The sequence below is a fragment of the Molossus molossus genome, unplaced genomic scaffold (genome assembly GCF_014108415.1).
Source record: "Molossus molossus isolate mMolMol1 unplaced genomic scaffold, mMolMol1.p scaffold_m16_p_3, whole genome shotgun sequence".
NCBI classification, from domain to species: Eukaryota; Metazoa; Chordata; class Mammalia; order Chiroptera; family Molossidae; genus Molossus; species Molossus molossus.
In genome coordinates, this window is record NW_023425366.1 from 127,556,655 (window position 1) to 127,576,644 (window position 19,990).

Consider the following 19,990-nt stretch of genomic DNA (forward strand, 5'->3'; position numbering starts at 1 on the left):
AAAATAAGTCTTTTAAACAAACTTCCAGGGAATTTTTATAATTCAGTTTTTCTATCAATAAAGCAACTTATATTCTACCATATATCATAATTGCACAGGTTAATGTTCCAGCAAAAAGCTGTAGCCTTAAGTAACAGGGTCATCAGAAATGTGCTTTGGCTATTCCCCTATTTCTTTCCTTCCACAAACATTTCCCAATTATTTCACACTATAAATAACTTCGAGGGACAAGGGTACTTTAATCCCCAAGACTGCTAGTTCTACACAATAGAATTGACATTGAGACATTATTTCAATAGAAGGATATTGGGAAATAAGCTACGTCTCCATCTCTATATATCTGGACCGAATCAGAAAAACTCCATAAGTGCAGTGTTATTTATATCCATAGCTAATCCCTGGATATGCAAAGTCCCATTTGTAATTCTGTTGTGAAGGCTTGCAAAACACTAACCTGGAAAATGAGCGCCTACGCTCCTTTTGAATCTTTTTGTATTCCATCAATTCCTTAGCAAAATCATTTGTAAACTCATCTAGCTTGGACTTTTTCTTTTCCCTAGTAAAATAAAGTTAAAGAGTGAACGTTAACAAAAACCATTTAAGAAAACTAACAAGACAAATGTAATTAGACCATGAATGAAATGAATGAAATTGCCATTAGTTTTCCACTTTTAAAACTACAGATAACTAGGAATCCCTGAGGAAGTTGCTTGTATGGCTTTGGTTCGATTTCTAGGTGATTTTTCTTATACTACCTGGAAACACTGGAAAATGTTTCCAAAGATATCTGCTTAAGGTTACATCAGAAAATGAAAGTGCCTAATTTCAAATGAAAATACTTACTCTTCTTTTAGCCGTCGCTGCTCTCTATAGAATTCTTCCCTGGACAGAGGTGGTGCTTGTGTTGTTGGGATGGTATTTGAATGAGCGGCCTGTACTCCTGATGACACCCAAGGTGTTGATAAATTGGCTGGCGCTGGAGGGAACCCTGGGGGAGGGACACTATACCCAGCAGGTGGTGGTTGGCCAGGAGGAAACTGAGGAGAAAACTGTGGTGGAGGAACACCTGGAGGGAGAGGCAGCGTATGTGGAGGAGGCGGGTACAAAGGAGGGGGTGGGACAGGCACAAAAACTGGAGTTGTTGGTAGTGATGGACCTTGAGTTCTCTGTGATCTTTCGCTGTGGTGTCGTCCACGGTTTATACTTCTGGAGAAATAAATTCCAAGATATTATTCCTTCAAACTAAAATCATCTGAGACAAACAAACTTGTCTTTCCTATCCATAATTATTTTCAAACTTACAAACAATGGAATAGAATAAGAACAAGTAAGCATAAGAACACTGACATTTATATGTACCATCACTTATATGTAAAAATAATTATAAAGGCCACCTAGAGACTGAGATAATATGTTTATGGAGACTTCTCTATGGGTGATGGTATATTTAAAATTTCTCTTTTGTGAAGTTCACATTTATTATAATGATCTCATTAGTTCCTGTAAAAGAAGTAGCTAAACTGTCGCCATAACCTAGGCACTTAATTTTCCCCAAAATACCTTCTCAAAAGTTTAAAAGGAGAAAAAACACTTCTTGTAATCTTTTTGAGGGAAGAAGTAGATAAAGACCCTCCAAAGCAGAATACTAGTTTTAACATTTGTAATGAATAACTGAAAATTTCACTGCTTTCTCTCAAAGGGTTAGGTAAAAATTACAGTGATGGCTAACGTTTCTGATTTGTGCCTCATCAAAGAAATAGTGGCTTCTTTAAAAGAGTAGGTTTCTTGCCCTGGACAGTGTTTCTCAATGGTTAGAGCGTTTGCACACCAAAGAGTTGCATGTTTGATCCCTGGTCAGGGCACTTACGTGAGGCAACCCATTAATGTTTCTCTTTCACATCAATGTTTTTTTACTCTCTCTCTTTCCCTTTTCTCTCTAAAATCAATGAAAAACATACCTTCGGGTGAGGATTATAAATAGCAATAAAATTAAATGAAAGAGTGGAGGTTCTTTCTGTTAAAGAGCCTTTAAATTATAGCTTACTGGTACACAACAGCTTTTAAGCCTTTCTTCAGAGTCTGATTTAGTAAACATTACCTCCCATTTCAGAAGGTTCAAAACTCTCAATGGAGCACTCAAAAACACAGTAAAAATCTCGATATAAAGGCCTAATTTGGGGAGAGGAAATGTCTGTTAAAGCTGAAAGTCTGTTATATAATGAAGTAGGTTTTCCAAATGGGTATGTTAAAAAATTGACAAATTAGTTTACTTGTTTTTACTTATGTGACATGTTTGTAAGAAAAGTTCAATTTCACACAAAAATTTTCTATATGCATTACTGTAATTTTAAGTTTATACTGAATAGGTCTAGTAAATGCGTGCCTTCACCAGTCATCGCCAAGTAAACAGATGCACAAGGCTGGGGTGGCTAAGTGCACGTCAGAACATTGGCTGGCATGCATTAAAACTGCTGCAGAAAGCCATGCCACAGGACAACAGAACCAATTACCACACACGATGTGGTGTAATCCCATGCTGATCATCTGCCAAGTGGTGACTCTCGATTTAAATATGTAGACTATCATTGTAGATATGTAAAAAGTATTTATTTCAGCAAAATTACTACAGTGTTTTTCCCAACATATGGTCTATTTGCTAAAATTTGTTAAAAATAACAGTAAACCAGTAACAAAAACTCTGTTAATTTAATTATAAGTAAATTTTCACATATTGCATACAGACTGGAAATTTTGTTCATTAAATCTGAAGTCCATTAACTTGAGGTCCACAAAATCAAAGGTTTAATGTACCTTTACTAATGCTGTCATCAAGTTAATTTGGAGTACCTTACACCCCGGGGGTGAGTATGACCTATTATTTCTTAGATTAACTTTGCTTGTGCCTGTGCTGGACAAGAGCCCCTAACAATCTCCTTGTCTCTTCTTTAAGAAAAAAAAGAAAAAAGAAAAAACAAAAAGACTGGGACAACTGAGTACAGAAAAGAAATAAACACAATTCTTTCCTTACACTTGGGAGCTGAGCTGGTTAACTTATATACTCTCCTGGGTCTTAGTGACTTCCTTCTACCCTCAAGAGTAAATGTAAGCCAACAATCTGTAAACCAAGTGCTGACAGAAAGAAAGCAGTCAGTGGGAAGCAGCCTTAAAAACCATCATTAAAATACTAAGTGTAATCTATTTTTTTCTAGGCCTCTTAAGGGCTACTACTGAGGACTTAAGCAAAATAAGTGTAAATCACTGCTGTGCTTTAATTTCTCTGTGTTATATTTTTCAGTATTTCATCAGATTAGTTTTTTTCAAGATTTTTAGCAAGCATACCTGTAGCAGCTCCTCTCCCCCCTTCTAATTTGCTGTGGCGGAGAAACCAGATATCCAAGTTTGTTAGAACTGTGTGGAAAGAAAGATAAAATAGGCTTGATTAAAACACATTACCTTTTAGGGTGTATACACTAATTTTAACTATTCTGAAAACTTTTTCTTACTCCCTGTTCCCAACTCTTATTATGACTCCAGATAGAGCAGATATGAGTAAGCATTACATTTACTTTAAATTAACCAATTTTTCTGATTAACATATTACAATAATAATGACACTGCAATATAGAATATTTTCTGCATTATGCCCAGCTGGTGTGGCTCAGTGCACTGAGTATCGTCCCTTTAACCGAGAGGTCCCAGTTTGATTCTGGGTCAGGGCACGTGCCCAGGTTGCGGGTTTGATCCCCAGCAGGGGGTGTACAGGAGGCAGCTGATCCATGTTTCTTATCTCTCTCTCTCCTTAAAAGAAAAAAAAAAAAAAATCAATAAAAACATAGTAAAAAATATATATATATATATATATTTCCAGCATTATGTATTAATTAGCATTCTATAAGTTAGTCTGTAAACTTAGTGTTACAGAAAAGATATAAAGCCCTTTATCTGCTGGGCACTGTATAGGCATTTTACATGTTGAGGTGGGCAGTATCAATCCAATTCTATAGATGAGGAAACAGGCTGAGGTGAAACCACTGTCATGTCACAAGTAAATGGAGGAGCTGGGATTCAAACCCAGGTCTACCTGCCTCCAAATCCCACATTTTTTCTATTGATGAAGTGCTAGTCTCTCAGTTAACAAATTTTTTCTAAGAGAAATTTGGTTTATCTTTCAAACAAACAAACAAAAAAAAGATCAAAGTTTTAGAATATAAGCCTATTTATACAAATATAGAAGCCTGTTCACATGAATTACCTAGGTAGAAATGCTTGTATAAATAGAAAGATAATAAATAAAATCTAGTGATTTTTAATGCCATAGAACATCCTATAAGAATATCAAAATTCTTTCTATTTCAGGACAGAAAACCACATCCAACAGATTTTAAAATGCAGTAAATTCATTAACACAGACTATTCAAAATGAGAACTTTTGTGTTGGGTAGGCTTTAATCTCAACATGTATTTATCAGTATTTAAACTATTCTTTCTAGTAATTCTTAGTTATTCATTAACTGAGACCTTGTCAAGATCACCATTTAAGACAAAAGAATTTATAAAACTTTGTAGTTTACAAAAGAATTCTTTTAAAAAACAATTCATATAATTTCGAAGTTGTGATATTTTACATAAAAACTATGTTAACATGACATTATAAAAGTTTACAACAAAAGACACTCAGCAATACACTGCCTAGATTGAAGTTTTCATTATCTAGATCAAAACAGTCAGCTGAAGATTATTTTAATCATATACTTACTGCTCCCAACCTGGTCGACCACCACCTGGACGACCAGCATTTATTCTTACTGGACCTTGGAAACAAAAATAAACAAAAATAGTAAGTAAATATTAAATTGTGTTCAAATCAAGTTAAAGGTGAAACCGTTCAAACCAGAATGATTTTACTCACCAGTTGTAGGGATCAGCTGTCCATGCAATAATGACTGTCCAAGCAAAGATGGGGCACCAAGTACAGGCACCTGGTAACCCTTCAGGAAAATAAAACACAAATAAAAAAAAGTAAAAAAAAAAATAGTTAAACCCCGACCCTACCAAAAAAACAAAAAAAACAAAAAAAACCCTCTACTGTTTAAAAATAAGTCTCCAAATTTAAAAGCCAGTAAAACTTACCTTCTCTTCCATGAGAGCAGTAATTGCAATTGAAGAGGTTCCCTTTGAATGTTCTGATGCAAGGGCTGCAGATGGCAATATTTTATTATCAGAATCCCTAGAAAACAATACATTAAAAAGTCATTAGACATGGAAGATTAAAAGTTACAACTGCTTATTCATCACCTGCATTAAGATGAGTTAAATCAAAGATGAAAACTTTTGAGGAGAGTGAGAGACTGGACTTTTGGGAGTCCTTCAAGTAAAAAGTAATAAGAAATCTCCTTAAGAGGCACCACCTATGATTTATAATGGATATGACAGAAATCGGTTAAGTTGCAAGAAAAATAAAGCTTGAAAAAAAGAAGCTCAAGGCCAGCTGGTGTGGCTCAGTGGTTGAGCGTCAAACCCATGTTCCAAGAGGTCGCCAGTATAATTCCCAGTCAGGGGACATGCCCAGGTTGTGGGCCCGATACCCAGTGGCGCTCATGCAGGAGGTGGCCAACTGATGTTCTCTCTCATCAGTGTTATTATCTTTCTCTCCCTCTCCCCTCACTAAAATCAATAAAGAAAAAATATTTTTTTAAAAAATGGAAGCTCAAAATGTGAGACAAAAAAAAAAATTCTACTTCCAGATCTGCCATTAAATCAAAGGGGCAATTCTCAGATTCCAATGAAGTCTGGGTTTTATTCCCACTGTTAATCAAATAAAAGGCTAACCTACTTAGGTCAGTGGGATTTCTTAAATATATGTAAAGGTCCCACACCTGAAGGTTTTGCTTCAGCATGTCTGGAACTAGGTAGGTCCCTGGCATCTGTTTTTTAAAACTGGTTGAGCCCTGGCCAAGTGGCTCAGATGGTTGGAGCATCATTCCGTATACCAAAAGGTTTCATGTGGCATGTGGGAGGCAACCAATTAATGTTGTTTATTTTCCCTCTCTCTCCAAAACCAACAACAAAAAACAAACAAAAAAATAATAACCCCAACATATTCTCGGGTGAAGATAAAAAAACAAACAAACCCAGCCCTGGCCAAGTTTGGCTCAGTGGTTATAGCGTCAGCCCGCGGACCAGAGTCCCAGGTTCAATTCCCGCTACGGGTGTGTGCCTTGGTTGCGGTTTGTCCCCGGCCCCGGCTGGGGTCATGTGGGTGGCAGCCAGTTGATGTGTCTCTCTCACATTGATGTTTCCCTCTCTCTCTCTCTCTCTTCCTCCCTCGCTATCTGAAGATAAATGCGAAAATGTCCTTGGGTGAGGATAAAAAACAAAACCCACAAAAACCCAATCCACAACAACTTGTTGACTTTTTAAGAATATATTATGAGTCACTGAACTTCATGGTGAAACTTCCATTTCTCAAGTGGGCGCATTTAGGTGAGTTTACACCACTTTTCTACGTAATTATGCTCCAAAACAATGCTTATTGCTAGCCTCTGTACCTCTACCAATGTTTTATGCCCCCTTTCTAAACCTATTCAAAATTGTTCTTAGTTCTGCTCACATCTGTTCATTGCCAATACCATCGGTATGACCACAAGTGAATTCTTACTCTTGTCAACTGCAGAGCTGTTACGGGATATGATTCAGTATCTAATAGTGGGTGTTGGTAACTTGCACAGATTTTGACCTTGGGATGCTTAATCATTGCCAATCAATCTCCTTCATCTGCCTCTTCATTCAAATAAGGCTAAGCCATTTCTTACAAGTCACCCACCTTATTGAGCACAGTGGTCCACAAGGACGCACAAATTGCAAGTCATTAAAACAATATACAACCATAAAAGCCACACTACTGCTCTCACTTGTTTCCCAACACTGAGAAATCCAAAGACCTACCGGAAAGGTCCATCTGATTTTTCCGAGTGGACCGATATGGAGACTGTTGCAGTTATATCTGGCACAGGCGCTGGGGTAGAAGATGAATTTCCAGGCACAGCAGGGGCTAAGGAAGACTGATTCGAAGTTAATGAAGATATAGAGGGAGCTGGGTGACCTGATGAAGATGTCACTGGAATCATCAGAGGATCCTGTTGTCTTGATATTGGAGATCTCATTAGAGGCTGTAGATTCCGTTGAATGAGCGGTCTTGGAGGTGGTATTGGGGGAGGTGGTGGGGGTAGCTGTTTTCGTAGTCTTTTCGTATATCCAGTTTCATTTTTGAAGTTATTGACAGCCTACAGACACCAAAAATAAAAATGTAGAAAATGTAATGTAGTTTTAAGTACAGTTAAATCAATTAAAATATTTCAATTTTTTTTTTCATAAAAGGGTTATTATAAAACAAATAGAAAGCTACCTGTCGTAAGAATTTATTGGCAATCAAACCATCAGGAGAGACATTATTTTGATGACATGTTGGACATGTATGGTCATCTGATTCCAAGAGTGCTGTTCTTATGCCTATGTATAAGATTTTAAATATTAATAAAAGTGTAGTACTGCTCAGTTACATTACTGTTTTCCAAGCACACATCACTAATCACTTCTATTCTTAAATTAAGAAACTTAAAATCTCTTGCCTCATAGCACTCTGCTCTAACTTCTTTTTGCCTTAAAAAAATAAATCATGAACATAATTTAAACATTTAAATTAAGAAAAAAAAAATCACTCTTTTCCAAATACTTTTGTCTTTGTTGAGATAGTAATTAAAATATTACAGAAAAAATTAGTCTAAAAAAGAATCAAAACACAAAATTTTACATGGCTTACATAGGGTTAAAAAAAAAAAAATCATTACGAGAAAAGGGCATTATAAGAAACAGAAGTATTATTCAGTCTACGAAACCAGAGACATCTATAGCACAGTAAGCAGGAATAACAATAACTTACATATTGACTGATTATGTTCCAGTGTAGTAAAAAAAAAAATCAGCAATCAGTGGTTTGTTAAAGCCAAGACACACTCTGACAAAAGTCTTAAAGAGGCCTCCTCTCTTCACTGGTCTTCACTATAGGCCCCCAAACACAGATTTGTATTTCAAAACTATCTTTAGAAATAAAAAAGGCCAGAGGAGTGAAATTCTCAGATTATACCATTTTCATTTCAGCAAAAGGGACAAACTTAGAATAAGTGGCAGGAAAAAAAGGTGCTAACATAAGGGATCAGGAAAAAAAAAACTCTCAAGTAACCACATAGCAAAATTTTGGGTATTTGTTTACAGAGAGCAGTTCTGAATCACACTTAGGAATTTAAGAATAGAGTATGCTTTCCTTATGCATAACGGGGTGATAGGGAATACATTCCAAAACCCCAAATAGATACCTGAAACTTCGGGTAGTACTAAACCCTATATATGCTATGTTTTTCCCCCCTATACATACATACCTTTTCACATAAAGGAAGCACTTTCCAGTTTCCCTTTGGTGTATCTGAATTTCAAGAATCCCTATTTTTATGCTCTGGGGCCATTAATAAAATAAGGGTGGACCTGAATACAAGAACTGTTACACCATGGCAGTAGATGTGATAACCAAGATGGCTATTAAGTGACTAATGGGTAGAAAGTGTCTATAGCCTGGAGACACTGGACAAAGGGATGATTCACGTCCCAGGTGGGACAAACCTGCTCGGCACAAGATTTTATCATGCTCCTCAGAACAGCGCACAATTTAAAACTTATGAATCGTTTATTTCTGGAATTTTCCATTTAATATTTTTGAACTATGGCTGACCCAGGTTAATTTAAACCACAGAAAGCAAAACCTCAGATAAGAGGGGGGCTATAGTTAAGATATTTTCATAATCCAGAAAAAGGAATTAGTTACCATTTTAAAATATTTGTAGATTATCTAAGTTCTATATACCATTTACAATGTATAGCAAACAAGAATTTTACATTTTATAAAACCTCAGTTATAGTCAGTCACCCTGAGGTTAATTCTAATATTAAAAGGGCAGAGAGGCTATGGTTTTAAAAAAAAAGTGGCAGCAAAAACAGAGCTCTCACTATTAAATTATCAACGTTTCCTATCCTATTAAAATACACAACGTTGCTAAGTGCTTTTCCAAGTAAAACAGCTGACCCTTGTACATGAATATGAACTGCATGGGTCCACTTATACATGGATTTTTTTCAAATAAATATGTACAGTACTGTAAAAGTATTTTCTCTTTCTTACGATTTTCTTAATAACATATTCTTTCCTCTAGCTTACTTTACTGTAAGAATATAGTTTATAATATAGCATATAAAATGTGTTAATTGACTATTTTTTTAGTAAAGCTTCAACAGTTGGCTATCAATAATTATATTTTGGGGGAGTCAAAAGTTATACTTGAATTTTTTACTGTACAGGGGGTCAGCACCCCAAACCCTCATGTTGTTCAAGGGTCCACTGTATACATATTCTAAAATATATGTCTTCAAAGGCTCACTCAGCATGCCTTACATTCATCACAGTAGCTGTTTCCACAGCAGGGAATGACAACGGCATCAGTCATAATATCTTTGCAGATGAGACACAGCAACTCATCTGGGATAGGGTCATCTTCTTCAGAAGAAGAAGATGGTTCCTCTGGTAAGAAAGGTGGTTTTTCTTTCTTCCCAATTGCATATGCTTCTCTGTAAAAGAAGGTTTAGCATTTTACACTGTTAAGAAGGAAAAGTATAAGTTCTACTATACCATAATGGGACCATATCATACAGTACAATGCCTAAGTAGTTGACACGAGTGTAATACTTTACAAAATAAGGGAGCAATTATAAACATTCTCTGTCTAAACAACAAAAACATATAAAATAAAATCCTCACCAAGTATACAAAAAGAAACAAACAAATGCTATTAACAGTGGCTGAAAGGATCTTAGAATCCCTAACTCTCAAGAACTGAGGGCCAGAGAGGTCAAGTGCACATTCAGTGCCACAAGTGGCAGAGATAGGATTTGAACTTAGACATGACAATACCCTGATCAGTTTTCTATCCTATCATGTTTCCTGAAGAAATAAAGTTCCCCTCCATAGTCTAATAGTCCCAATACCTGTAAAGGTAATTAGAGTGAATGTCAAAATATAAGAAACTAAAATTGGGACAATTAAGAGGAAATATGTCACCAACCACATTAACAATTAATAGTCAGTGGTCTACTTATAAGTAGTCTTTTAAAAGATTTATCTATTTATAGTCAATTTTCCTTAAATAATTAGAATGTGTGTTACAAAAATTTAAAGTAACACCTCAATAAACATTTTGGGTCCATTGTTTTGTAGACATGTATTTTGCAGAAATGTTGGACATTAAACATATTAAAAATAAAAAACCAAAACACACTATTCTCAGACTCATCACCATTATTTCCAACACCCCCCATCTTCTCTGTAATCAGGCTACTTGTGAAACAGGAATTTCAGAGAATCCCTTCTATCTCACTTGGGAACAGTGTGTTTATCTCAGCTGGACAGAGGAGGTACCTTAGGTGTGTTATTTGTGCTGCAGCTGCTCCACAGACATCACCACGATTCCAGAAATAAGTGTCAATTTGCTTATGCCCCACTGTTCCCAATTTGTGAAAGAGGAGTCTCCCACTGCCCGAGAGAGAAAAGGGAAACAAAACAAAACAAAACAAAAAAACGAGAAGAGAGGATAGAAAAAGAAACAGAAGAAGAGTCTGAGTTGCTTATTAGTGGTGTTAGTGGAGAGGGTGAAAGTTTCAATTAAAATATTTGGGCTCCCATTTTCCCCAGCATTTGCTTTGTGTTTGGCACAAATGGACTTTTTGTATTTTAGCATTCAAAGGCAATGAAGTTAATTATTAGCTATGGTTCACAGATGATGGCAATTTTCCCAGCACAAGTATGTATTTAAATACTTTTACTTCTATATATTACTAAGATGAAGCGGTCTGCTCTTAAATTGTGTCTGTAAAAAAAATGATCAATTTCAACCTAAACTTGTTTGAAAGCATGTATGAAATGTCTGAATCAGAAACAGCGTAACAGACTGCTCTAAGATGAACCACAAAACACAAGACGGTAACTGATAAACAGATGGAGGTGAAGTTAAGAGAATGAGCAGGGTAGGGAACTTAAGAAAACATTAATTCTTATCTGAAAACAAACGATTTTTATTGAAGTAGCTATGCAGAAATACTCAATCTTTTCGAAATCACTCCATGGCACAGCCATTTTCACTATCCTCTCACGCTCACTATACTACTTTCAACAACACAGCAAGAAGCTGAGGAAAAACTATGTTACAAATTTCTTTTGTGTGTCATTAAGAACAGGGACATCTATTTTCTGAAATGAGGTCTGTCAGGGTAACTTCACAATCTCCTGGAAGACCTGTTAGGAATATAGAATCGGAGTCCTAGCACATAGCTTCTGCATCTAACGGGGTCAGGGGAGCTGCAGCCCCCTTTTACATTGAATGTAAAAGATTCTTATGCACCATGTTAGAGAACCACAGTCCAAAACACTTAATATCGTGTTGTGTGAGTTCACAGCTGTTAATGGTAACAAAAAAAGTAATTAGAAACATTAGTAAGAGCATATAAAATGGAACTTATTTAGTTAAACTATTTTCCTAGGTTTTCAAGGTTTATCCATTTCATTAAAAAAATTAGCTCATAAAACAAAATTTGAAAACACATTAAAAATGAGCATTAAGGCATAGCTTATAGTGCTAGTGACAACCTCAACTAATGGCTTACAAAAAAATACCACATTTGAGAATCTTAAGACTCACACAGATACCTCAGTATTTCACTTCTTCTTGGCACTTACATTTGCCTTGGCATATTGCAGAACTTTAACTCTTAAGCCTCTTGGTTCTCAAAGTGATTAAGATATTTGTCTTGTTCACTTAAAAGTTCAAGTGGCATGTAAGATTATGTGGGAGTATGTATATGAATGAGGAAGAAAGCAGGAAATGACAGAAAAAGAAAAAAACTAGAAGACTACAAGGGAAGTGGCACTCTCTGGTAACAAAAGCCTCCAAATCCATTTTAAATATGCTTTAAATGGAGCAGACTGCAGCCTCTCATTCATAACACAGAAGTCCCAAGCCCAAGACTAAACAGAACACTGTAACCTGGACTAACTGCAGCCCTCACAGGCCACACCTAATGTGAATACTCACGCATCTATAGTTGGTATTGCGTATTTTCCTGTGTTAGTGAGCATTGCACCTTTCATGTTAGGGTCTTTCACTTCCATCATGAAACTTCTGGGAATGCCAGTGCTCTTTTTAATCCTAGGACCAGATTCAAAGTTCTTATCCTTTTTAGATGAAAAAAGGAGAGAAAAGGAAGATAAATTTAATATTAGCTAACATGCAGTGTTCACTAGCTACATATATTATGTGTAGTGCTTTACGAGATTTGATTTACTCCTTACAATAGTCATTTCACAGGCAAAAAGTAACAGGCTTGGAGAAATCCAGTAACTTGCCCAAGCTCACTCAGCTATTAGGTAGATGAGATAGGATCTGGAGCAAGGCAATTTGGCTCCAGAGGCTGTGGTCATTTACCACTGTACTATAGGACAGTATTTACCAAGAAAAATAAAACTGCTAATAAATAATTGTAACAAAAATAAGCTGTGCCATGTTTTATACTCTGGACTTACCCCATTTGTTGGGCAATTCTTAATATAATGGCCAGGTTTACCACAGCGGAAACAGGTGTAAGATGGAGGTGGTGGACCTAGAGGTTTCTTCATGTAACTGAAAGGGAGAAAAAAATTACATGTACACAAATACTTGAAAAAAATTATGCTTCTGATTGGGGGAGAAACCCACCCTAAAGACACTATTAGTATAAAGTACCTATAAACTTACTTGATTGGGTCGTATTCATGGCCAGATTGCGACATCATTGCTTTAATTTTATCTTCTTCAGAAGCATTGGCTTCAGCCAGATTGGCAGTCTGTTTAACAGGTAATTATTTGACACACACATTAGAAACACATTTAAGACCACACAGCCAAAGACAACACCACTCATCCTGTAAAGAGCAGTATCTAATCTTGCAAAAAAAAAACAAAAACAGCTATTTACATGTATAACCCAGAAGAGGTACCAGGAGTTCCTCAGGTGTTTTGAGTGTCTGCAGGGCTGGAGAAAAGTCTTTCTGGGAGCACTCAAACCTTAGACCCTGTTTGTATCTTGCGTTAGGATCTACACACTACTCCTCTAAGAGTTAAAAACTGAGTTTAAGTTTAGAGAGAAATACTTGATGTTTTTCAACCTTAAAAATAATTTAAGTGTCATAGCATTAAGGCTGTAATTTAACTTACAACTGGAAGATAGGGTTGGGGGCAGAATAACTGAACACATTATGCAGCTGATACTAAAAATCAGAAGGCCCTTTAGGGAGCAGTGTCAGTTTCAAATTAAATACAAAGCACATGCAATGAGTGTTCATAATTTTAAATCCGACTCTCCAAACTATGATGAATTTCACCTTCAAGGTACAAACAAATCTAGATATAAGCAGGGTCTAAGGCAGTGAGTCCCAATAACTTGAATGTTCAGGCATCTAGCACTCGTATCAGTCATTCGTTGGGTTTCTATCTTTACATTCATTCACAAAACAAGCAACCAGTTTTAACATTTTATTGTAATTTTATATACAAAAAATGCTTAACATTAACAGAGCTTAAAACAGCAACATTTACAGAAAACTGGATTACATATGTTGAACAACTAATTTGTTTGAACCCAAACATTCATTTACAAATAGTTAAAAAATCCCCCAAACCTCCAAAACTCCCCAACTGCTTTCCACAGAGAAACAATGGTAGGAATAGACCCAAACTTAAATATGGTCCTTACAGTACATAAGAATTAAAACAGTAAACTACAAGCTGCTAATAATGTTAACTCTATGCTAAACCACTTTGTATTAGAAAATTATGAGAGGATGGTTTCAGCCCACTTTATGTTTTAGAGTCATCAATTTTTATTTAGTTTTCCCAGAACAGGAACTTAAAGCTGTATTTGTAACTAGGACACTTTTGGGGGTACATTCTAGGGGAAATAAACACACCCTATAACAAAGCCAAGGGAAAAGAAGGACAGCACCAATGGAAAACCTATCAACTCATTAATCTTAGTTGCTAAATTTTGTTTTACATTTGTGATAGTAGGGAAAAAAAGATTTTTGGAAAACTTCCTTTTTGGCCCTGAAAAATCTACCTATTCTGTAATATTTGCCCTTTAAAAAAAAAAAAAAAAGGCATGATTTGCAAGCTAAATCTATTGTTTTAAAAAGTAGTTCATCACTAGTGCTTTCCCAAATAAAAAGTACACATTGTTGAGCAGAAAATGTAAGCAATCTTAGAGCAAAACATGGCATATACAATGATTTCAGGAGGTAACAATTGCCCCCCTGCTAAACATACACATTGGTATATTCCTGCAAACAGCTTTATACATTTACACAATTCATGTAGTCTGTGTTCAAACAAATTAGGTTGTTTAAAACTTTTTCTAATGCAGACAGACTACAAGCTATAGCATAAAGAAGTAACTGTATTACATTTAATATATTGACCTTCATGGGTTCAATTCAAATATTCAAGAAAGAACCACGTAATCGTCCATGTAAAGGAAAGTTTCTATTTGGCTGCTTAAAGGAAGTCCACATAATTTACAGCCAAAACCAGGGAATTCCTTCAGAACTTTGTTAGTTTCCAATGTATAATTAAACAAAATATATGAGGGAAAAAAGTAAGTGTGGCTTCATTGTGTTTCTTCTGTCTTGAAGATGAAAATATTCCAACATTATGGTGAGGCTGACAAAATACTCCCCCTATCTTCTCAAAACCACAACTACTCTTTACAGGATAGTAATAATATATACAATGTTTTTACAAAATATCTCCTCCCCCACCCAATCCCTCCAAAAATAATTGTTCCACATAAAAATACGATGTTAAAAAAAGATTTATATTTTCAAAAATATATGTATATATACCTTTGTAAGCTGGGCCAGAGAAATAGACGCAGAAGAGTCATCAATCTGTTCACAAAAAATTAAACACACATTCAAGTTCCACACTGAAAACATCCGAGAAAGTGATCATTTAGTCCCTACTGCCACTTAATGTTTAAATATTGGGCATTTTCCTAGAAGTTTTCTAAAGAATGTTACTTTCTAAAAAATGTTTTAAAGCTAAAGTGTTGCTTACGCCCCCCCCCTTATCTTTCCCTACATGTTTCACACACAGTAATAAAGGCTAACAGCTGAGGGGGGCTCGATCACAATGAGTAAACAGGGTAAAGAAAAGTATATCACATAGGTGTTCTAATCTATTCAGACTGGTAACTAAATGCTAAATAAGAAAGAGTCCAGTGTTTGTCAATAGTCTCTAAATTTGATGATGCTCAAGATAATTAATGGACACTAGAAGAGAGAGCAAGAAATCTAAGTTTCCTGGAATGACATTATATAAACTGTAAAATAAGCAGTTCTTTAAAGGCTACCACATAATTGTGACTTTTTCTTTTTTTTCAGCATATATTGCTCAACATTAGATTCTTGACAAAGAAACCACAGCTCTATCAGGGCAAAGATGTTAGGCCAAACAAAAGGTGCCCTGGGGCAAACAGAGTAGCACATATGAGGATGACTTTAATATGTGAAGGGAAAAAGTTATCAAATGGGGCAAGTATGATAAATGAAAACTATAAGGGAGCTTTAAAAAATGTATTTTTAAACGTGACATTCCAAAATTTTGCATTATTCGGTCCCTGGCATGATTTTAATATGTTTTTTTAAAGTGTATATGTATGTGCATATGTGTACACACACACACATACACATATCTTTAGCATGTAACTTTGAAGATACAATTTCCCTAAAGGTGTACCCAAATAAAAACATTAACTTCCTACGTACTTAGGAGGATGTTATAATTCTCTCATGCATTATTGGTCCATAACTCTAGTTTAAAATGGAGAGAATGTAACAAGATGTCTGAATCAAAGAAAAAAAAAAAAGTGAGTCTTCATTAGGTATTTTTCAAGTATTCCAGAGAACTGAAGAGGAGCAGTATGGTTTTAAGAGTTCCGAACAGAAATGTAACAAGTTTCAATGTGAAGTTCTTAGCACAATGCCCACCACAGTAGGAATTCAATAAATGCAAATAAAAATAATGTTGGTTAAATTTAAAATACATCTTATAAATATCTTAGGATTTTAAAAATTAGTTTGATGGATATTATTTTTGAGATACTTAAACAAAAGGTTCTTAGTTCTATATACTGAGGGACTCTAGAGTTCATAATGCACTAATCCCACATTCCTAATATACAGCTATATATAATCCACCATTGGGTTCTCACCCTTGTCCAGTCTCAAGGGGTAAATTTAAAAAATTTTTTGAAAGAATTTACAATATCCTACTTTTAGCCAGAATATACTGACCTAGTCAATCTATTTTAAAAAGGGTTACATTTTATATCAACCAGGAATTTTACCTGAATTTAAATAATAAGAACTGAATAAACTGCTCTCAGCCATCATCTATATATACTATGCTTCTAACTAATGAAATAAACAGCCTTTAAAAAACGATCCATTACTACCTAGAATATGATACTGATCATTTCCTTAGAAAGAAAGTAATCAGTTATATTAACTTTCTTACCAATGAAACTAAAAAACTAATATTTTTGTTCTTCCCACTCCTACCACTTAAAATATAGCTTTCTGTTATGCCAGGCTTTCTGCCCTTTCTTTTTAGCTTTCTGCCAACCTGTTATGAGTATTGTATTGTATATTTATTGGGTTGAAAGTGGTTTCAGATATTCAACAGCATCTAAATCACTTTTTGCCACCAAATAATCACCATAGCACCTACCTACTTTATAATCCACAGGAAGTCAAATGTACCACAAATTTAGAAGGGCATCTAATTGTCTTCTACATATAGCAAGGTATGAAGAAATAAGTGAAAACTGCTGACAAGGAATGATTCAGAAATGACTAGAAATTTGTATGCACTAAACAGCAATAAATACAGTAACTCCCAGATACTACTGATAAAAAAAATTCTGCCACATTTAAAATAAGCAGTCTTCACAACAACTGATCAATGTACACTGTAGACATTAAAATTAAGACACCTCCCCACATGTAATTTGTGGTATTGCTTCCAGGAGCAAGAATCTACAATCTTTAATGCCAAATATACCTGCTTGAAATTTAAGGACCCTACATAATGTAATTCTGATGTTAAGTTAGTAGGAAGAGCACCCAGTTTTAGAGTCTCAACATGGAAAGGCAACTAAGTAAACAAAGCTGAGTAGTACAGACAGAAATAGCCATCCTTGGTTAGAGATGGCCAAGTTACCAAAATGTACATACATTCACTTTTACTAATCAGAATTTAAAAACCTGGTTTAGTGACTTTTGTGAATGTGTACGATACATGTGATTCTTAAGCCTCCTAAGATGGGAATAAATTATGCTTGGTGAATCTCTTCTCTCATCCTAAATGTCAGCAAATGTACCCCAACCAAATAAATGACGGGGATATTGTTATCTAATGTCTCCATTTCAGATAATTCTACCTAAAAATTAAAGCCACTTTTAAAGTACTAAAAAAATAAAAAAGAAAGAAAGAGAAACCTAAATAAGCATAAAATAAACTGCTTCTTATAAGTGTAATACAGACATGCCAGGGAACACACAAGGCTAAAAGAATGTTAACTTTATTTATGAACATGTGATTTGTGTTTATACACATGCTAATAAACAAAAGGGAAATAACTGTTTTCAAGAAATAAAACTTCATCTGAATTAGTTTAAATACTATATAAAATGTACTTCATACAAAATGTGTTACATTAACTACTACAGTCACCAGGATAGCCATCTATTTTGTGCTAGCATTTGGATACATAAAAATCAGTTTTAAACCAATCACCAGCAAAACAGAAACTTGGACAGTTTTTACAGCAGTATGCTTAAAAAAAAACAAAAACCCATATACCCCAAAAGAGGGGGGAACCCCAAACACTATGAGTTTGGAATCACTGTATTTAGTTCCATGGGAACTAAAGGCCATATATATTTTAAAGAACAAGTCCAAAGTTCAGATTTTCTATGTTATCATGTTTAAGATCCAATGATCCAAGGTTAGTGAAATGCCTGATACACAATTCAAGATCAGTATTTAGAAAGGATAAAGTGAAACAGCAAGCAGTACTCTTAAATTCTAAGTGAAGATTTCAGACATCTTGTGTACAAATCAGCCTAAGCAGTCAACTGTATAGAGAACCATCCAGTTTACAGAACCCGATTACTGCAGACTTGTGTTTGGAAACAAGATGCTTCACCCCACAACTGAGGAATGCTACTAAGTATTAGCTCAAAGCCAAATCAGTGTCATACTTCAGGTAAATCTGTGATAAAATTAAGACTTTACCCTGGTTAAGGGCAGTTACCTTTCATAAGCTACAGCTCTCAATTAGCTTACAATTGATGCATTTTAATATCTTATGAGAAAGAGGAAAATATTTTAATTTGGACAACCGAGCAGACTAGACCTGAAAGACCTTGTATTAAAATTTGAAAATAATGTACTCAATTGTATGAAATCATCAAAATCATTGAGGAGACATAGATATACTTGTGGGGGACCAATTTCAGGTTTCATTTTATAGTATGGATAGAAACAAAGAACTGAAGCTCAAATTTGCCAAATAAAGCAAACTAAAGCTGCATAAATGGTCTCTGGAAATCTTACTTCTATAATGTGTCTGAACTTGAGAGAAGTATAAACTTTAATATGAGCTTCACATGTTGCTAAAGCACTTTTCAAAGCCATCCATCAGGCAGAAAAAAAAAAAATCTAACAAAAACTAAGTGATACAACGTGAAAATGGCAAAATATACACTCCAAACATTTTTTTTTATTGCAAGAAACAAAAAGCACACAACAGCCTGTACATACATACAAAATACTAACTATAGACAGACAGATGTAGAACATGTTATCATGTTCATTAGTGTAAAACCTACATGATCTAAAAAGGATCATACATTAACTGTACAACACAGTGTCATACAGGGTTGCTATTATTTAATATGAAACAGTGTTTTTTGGGCACAAATTACCCATTTCTTCAAAATGTGCAAATTATGCCACATATATCCAGATTCAACTGAGCTGTCATCAAAATACATTTTATTTACAATGTGTACTATGATCCGTTGGATATTAAGTTCTAAAATTATTTACTTCACTGCTACATTATAAAGGTAAAAAGCAATGTGTAGAAAAAGTGTGAGATTGTGTTTTTACATACTGCTTTTGAAGTTCCCATCACTGGTTCAGTTCGACTTCTATAAAACAAAAACAAAAATAACATTAGCTCTATGAGCAGCTATTTAGGAATTTTTGTGCTAGAAAAATCTCAATACATATCTCTAATCACACATTTGTAGCACAATGTTCCTTTAGAACAAAGATTTAAAAACAGCCAATTTCCAAAATAATAAATACACTACCTTGATTAATCTTATACTGCCTTTGAACACTAACAGTTTAAGATGCATTTGTGGTTTAAAAAAAAAAAAATCTACTCTGGAGGCCTGCCAGACCTCTAGAATCTTCAAGGAAAGAGAGATTCTATTTGAGTGAAAATACATTCATTTCTGGCCCTGGCTGACTAGAATAATGGTCTGAAAAATTTAAGTATTAGTTATTAAGACCATACCCCACATCTGACAACCCACCTCAACAAACTCATATGCCTTCTGACTTACTTATGTTAAGAAACTTTGGGGTGTTCTTAACAGACTACAATTAAAAATTTCCCCAGTTTTTTAGAGGTACAGATGTCAATTTTCATACATTAGATCTTCTTAAAGTAAGACCACTATTAACATTTGTAATGGATCCCTGAGAAACTGCTGTGCTCCAAATAC

At 35.0% G+C, this 19,990-nt stretch overlaps 1 protein-coding gene across 2 annotated transcripts in view; it reads right to left on the bottom strand.

Moving 5' to 3' along the window:
- The window catches only part of RBBP6 (RB binding protein 6, ubiquitin ligase), a 32,436-nt gene that overhangs the window by 4,505 nt on the left and 7,941 nt on the right, over positions 1-19,990 (bottom strand). Inside the window, exons 3-16 of one of the 2 annotated variants that reach the window (XM_036278762.1) lie at positions 19,369-19,405; positions 15,029-15,073; positions 12,888-12,976; positions 12,677-12,773; positions 12,189-12,328; positions 9,500-9,672; positions 7,406-7,509; positions 6,946-7,283; positions 5,131-5,227; positions 4,910-4,988; positions 4,757-4,811; positions 3,340-3,408; positions 844-1,206; positions 455-556 (exon numbers count right to left, since the gene is read on the bottom strand). In XM_036278762.1, coding sequence (XP_036134655.1) covers positions 455-556; positions 844-1,206; positions 3,340-3,408; positions 4,757-4,811; positions 4,910-4,988; positions 5,131-5,227; positions 6,946-7,283; positions 7,406-7,509; positions 9,500-9,672; positions 12,189-12,328; positions 12,677-12,773; positions 12,888-12,976; positions 15,029-15,073; positions 19,369-19,405 — 1,788 coding nt within the window. The remainder of the gene's footprint in view (positions 1-454; positions 557-843; positions 1,207-3,339; positions 3,409-4,756; positions 4,812-4,909; positions 4,989-5,130; positions 5,228-6,945; positions 7,284-7,405; positions 7,510-9,499; positions 9,673-12,188; positions 12,329-12,676; positions 12,774-12,887; positions 12,977-15,028; positions 15,074-19,368; positions 19,406-19,990) is intronic. The other variant, XM_036278763.1, reaches the window with a different exon arrangement.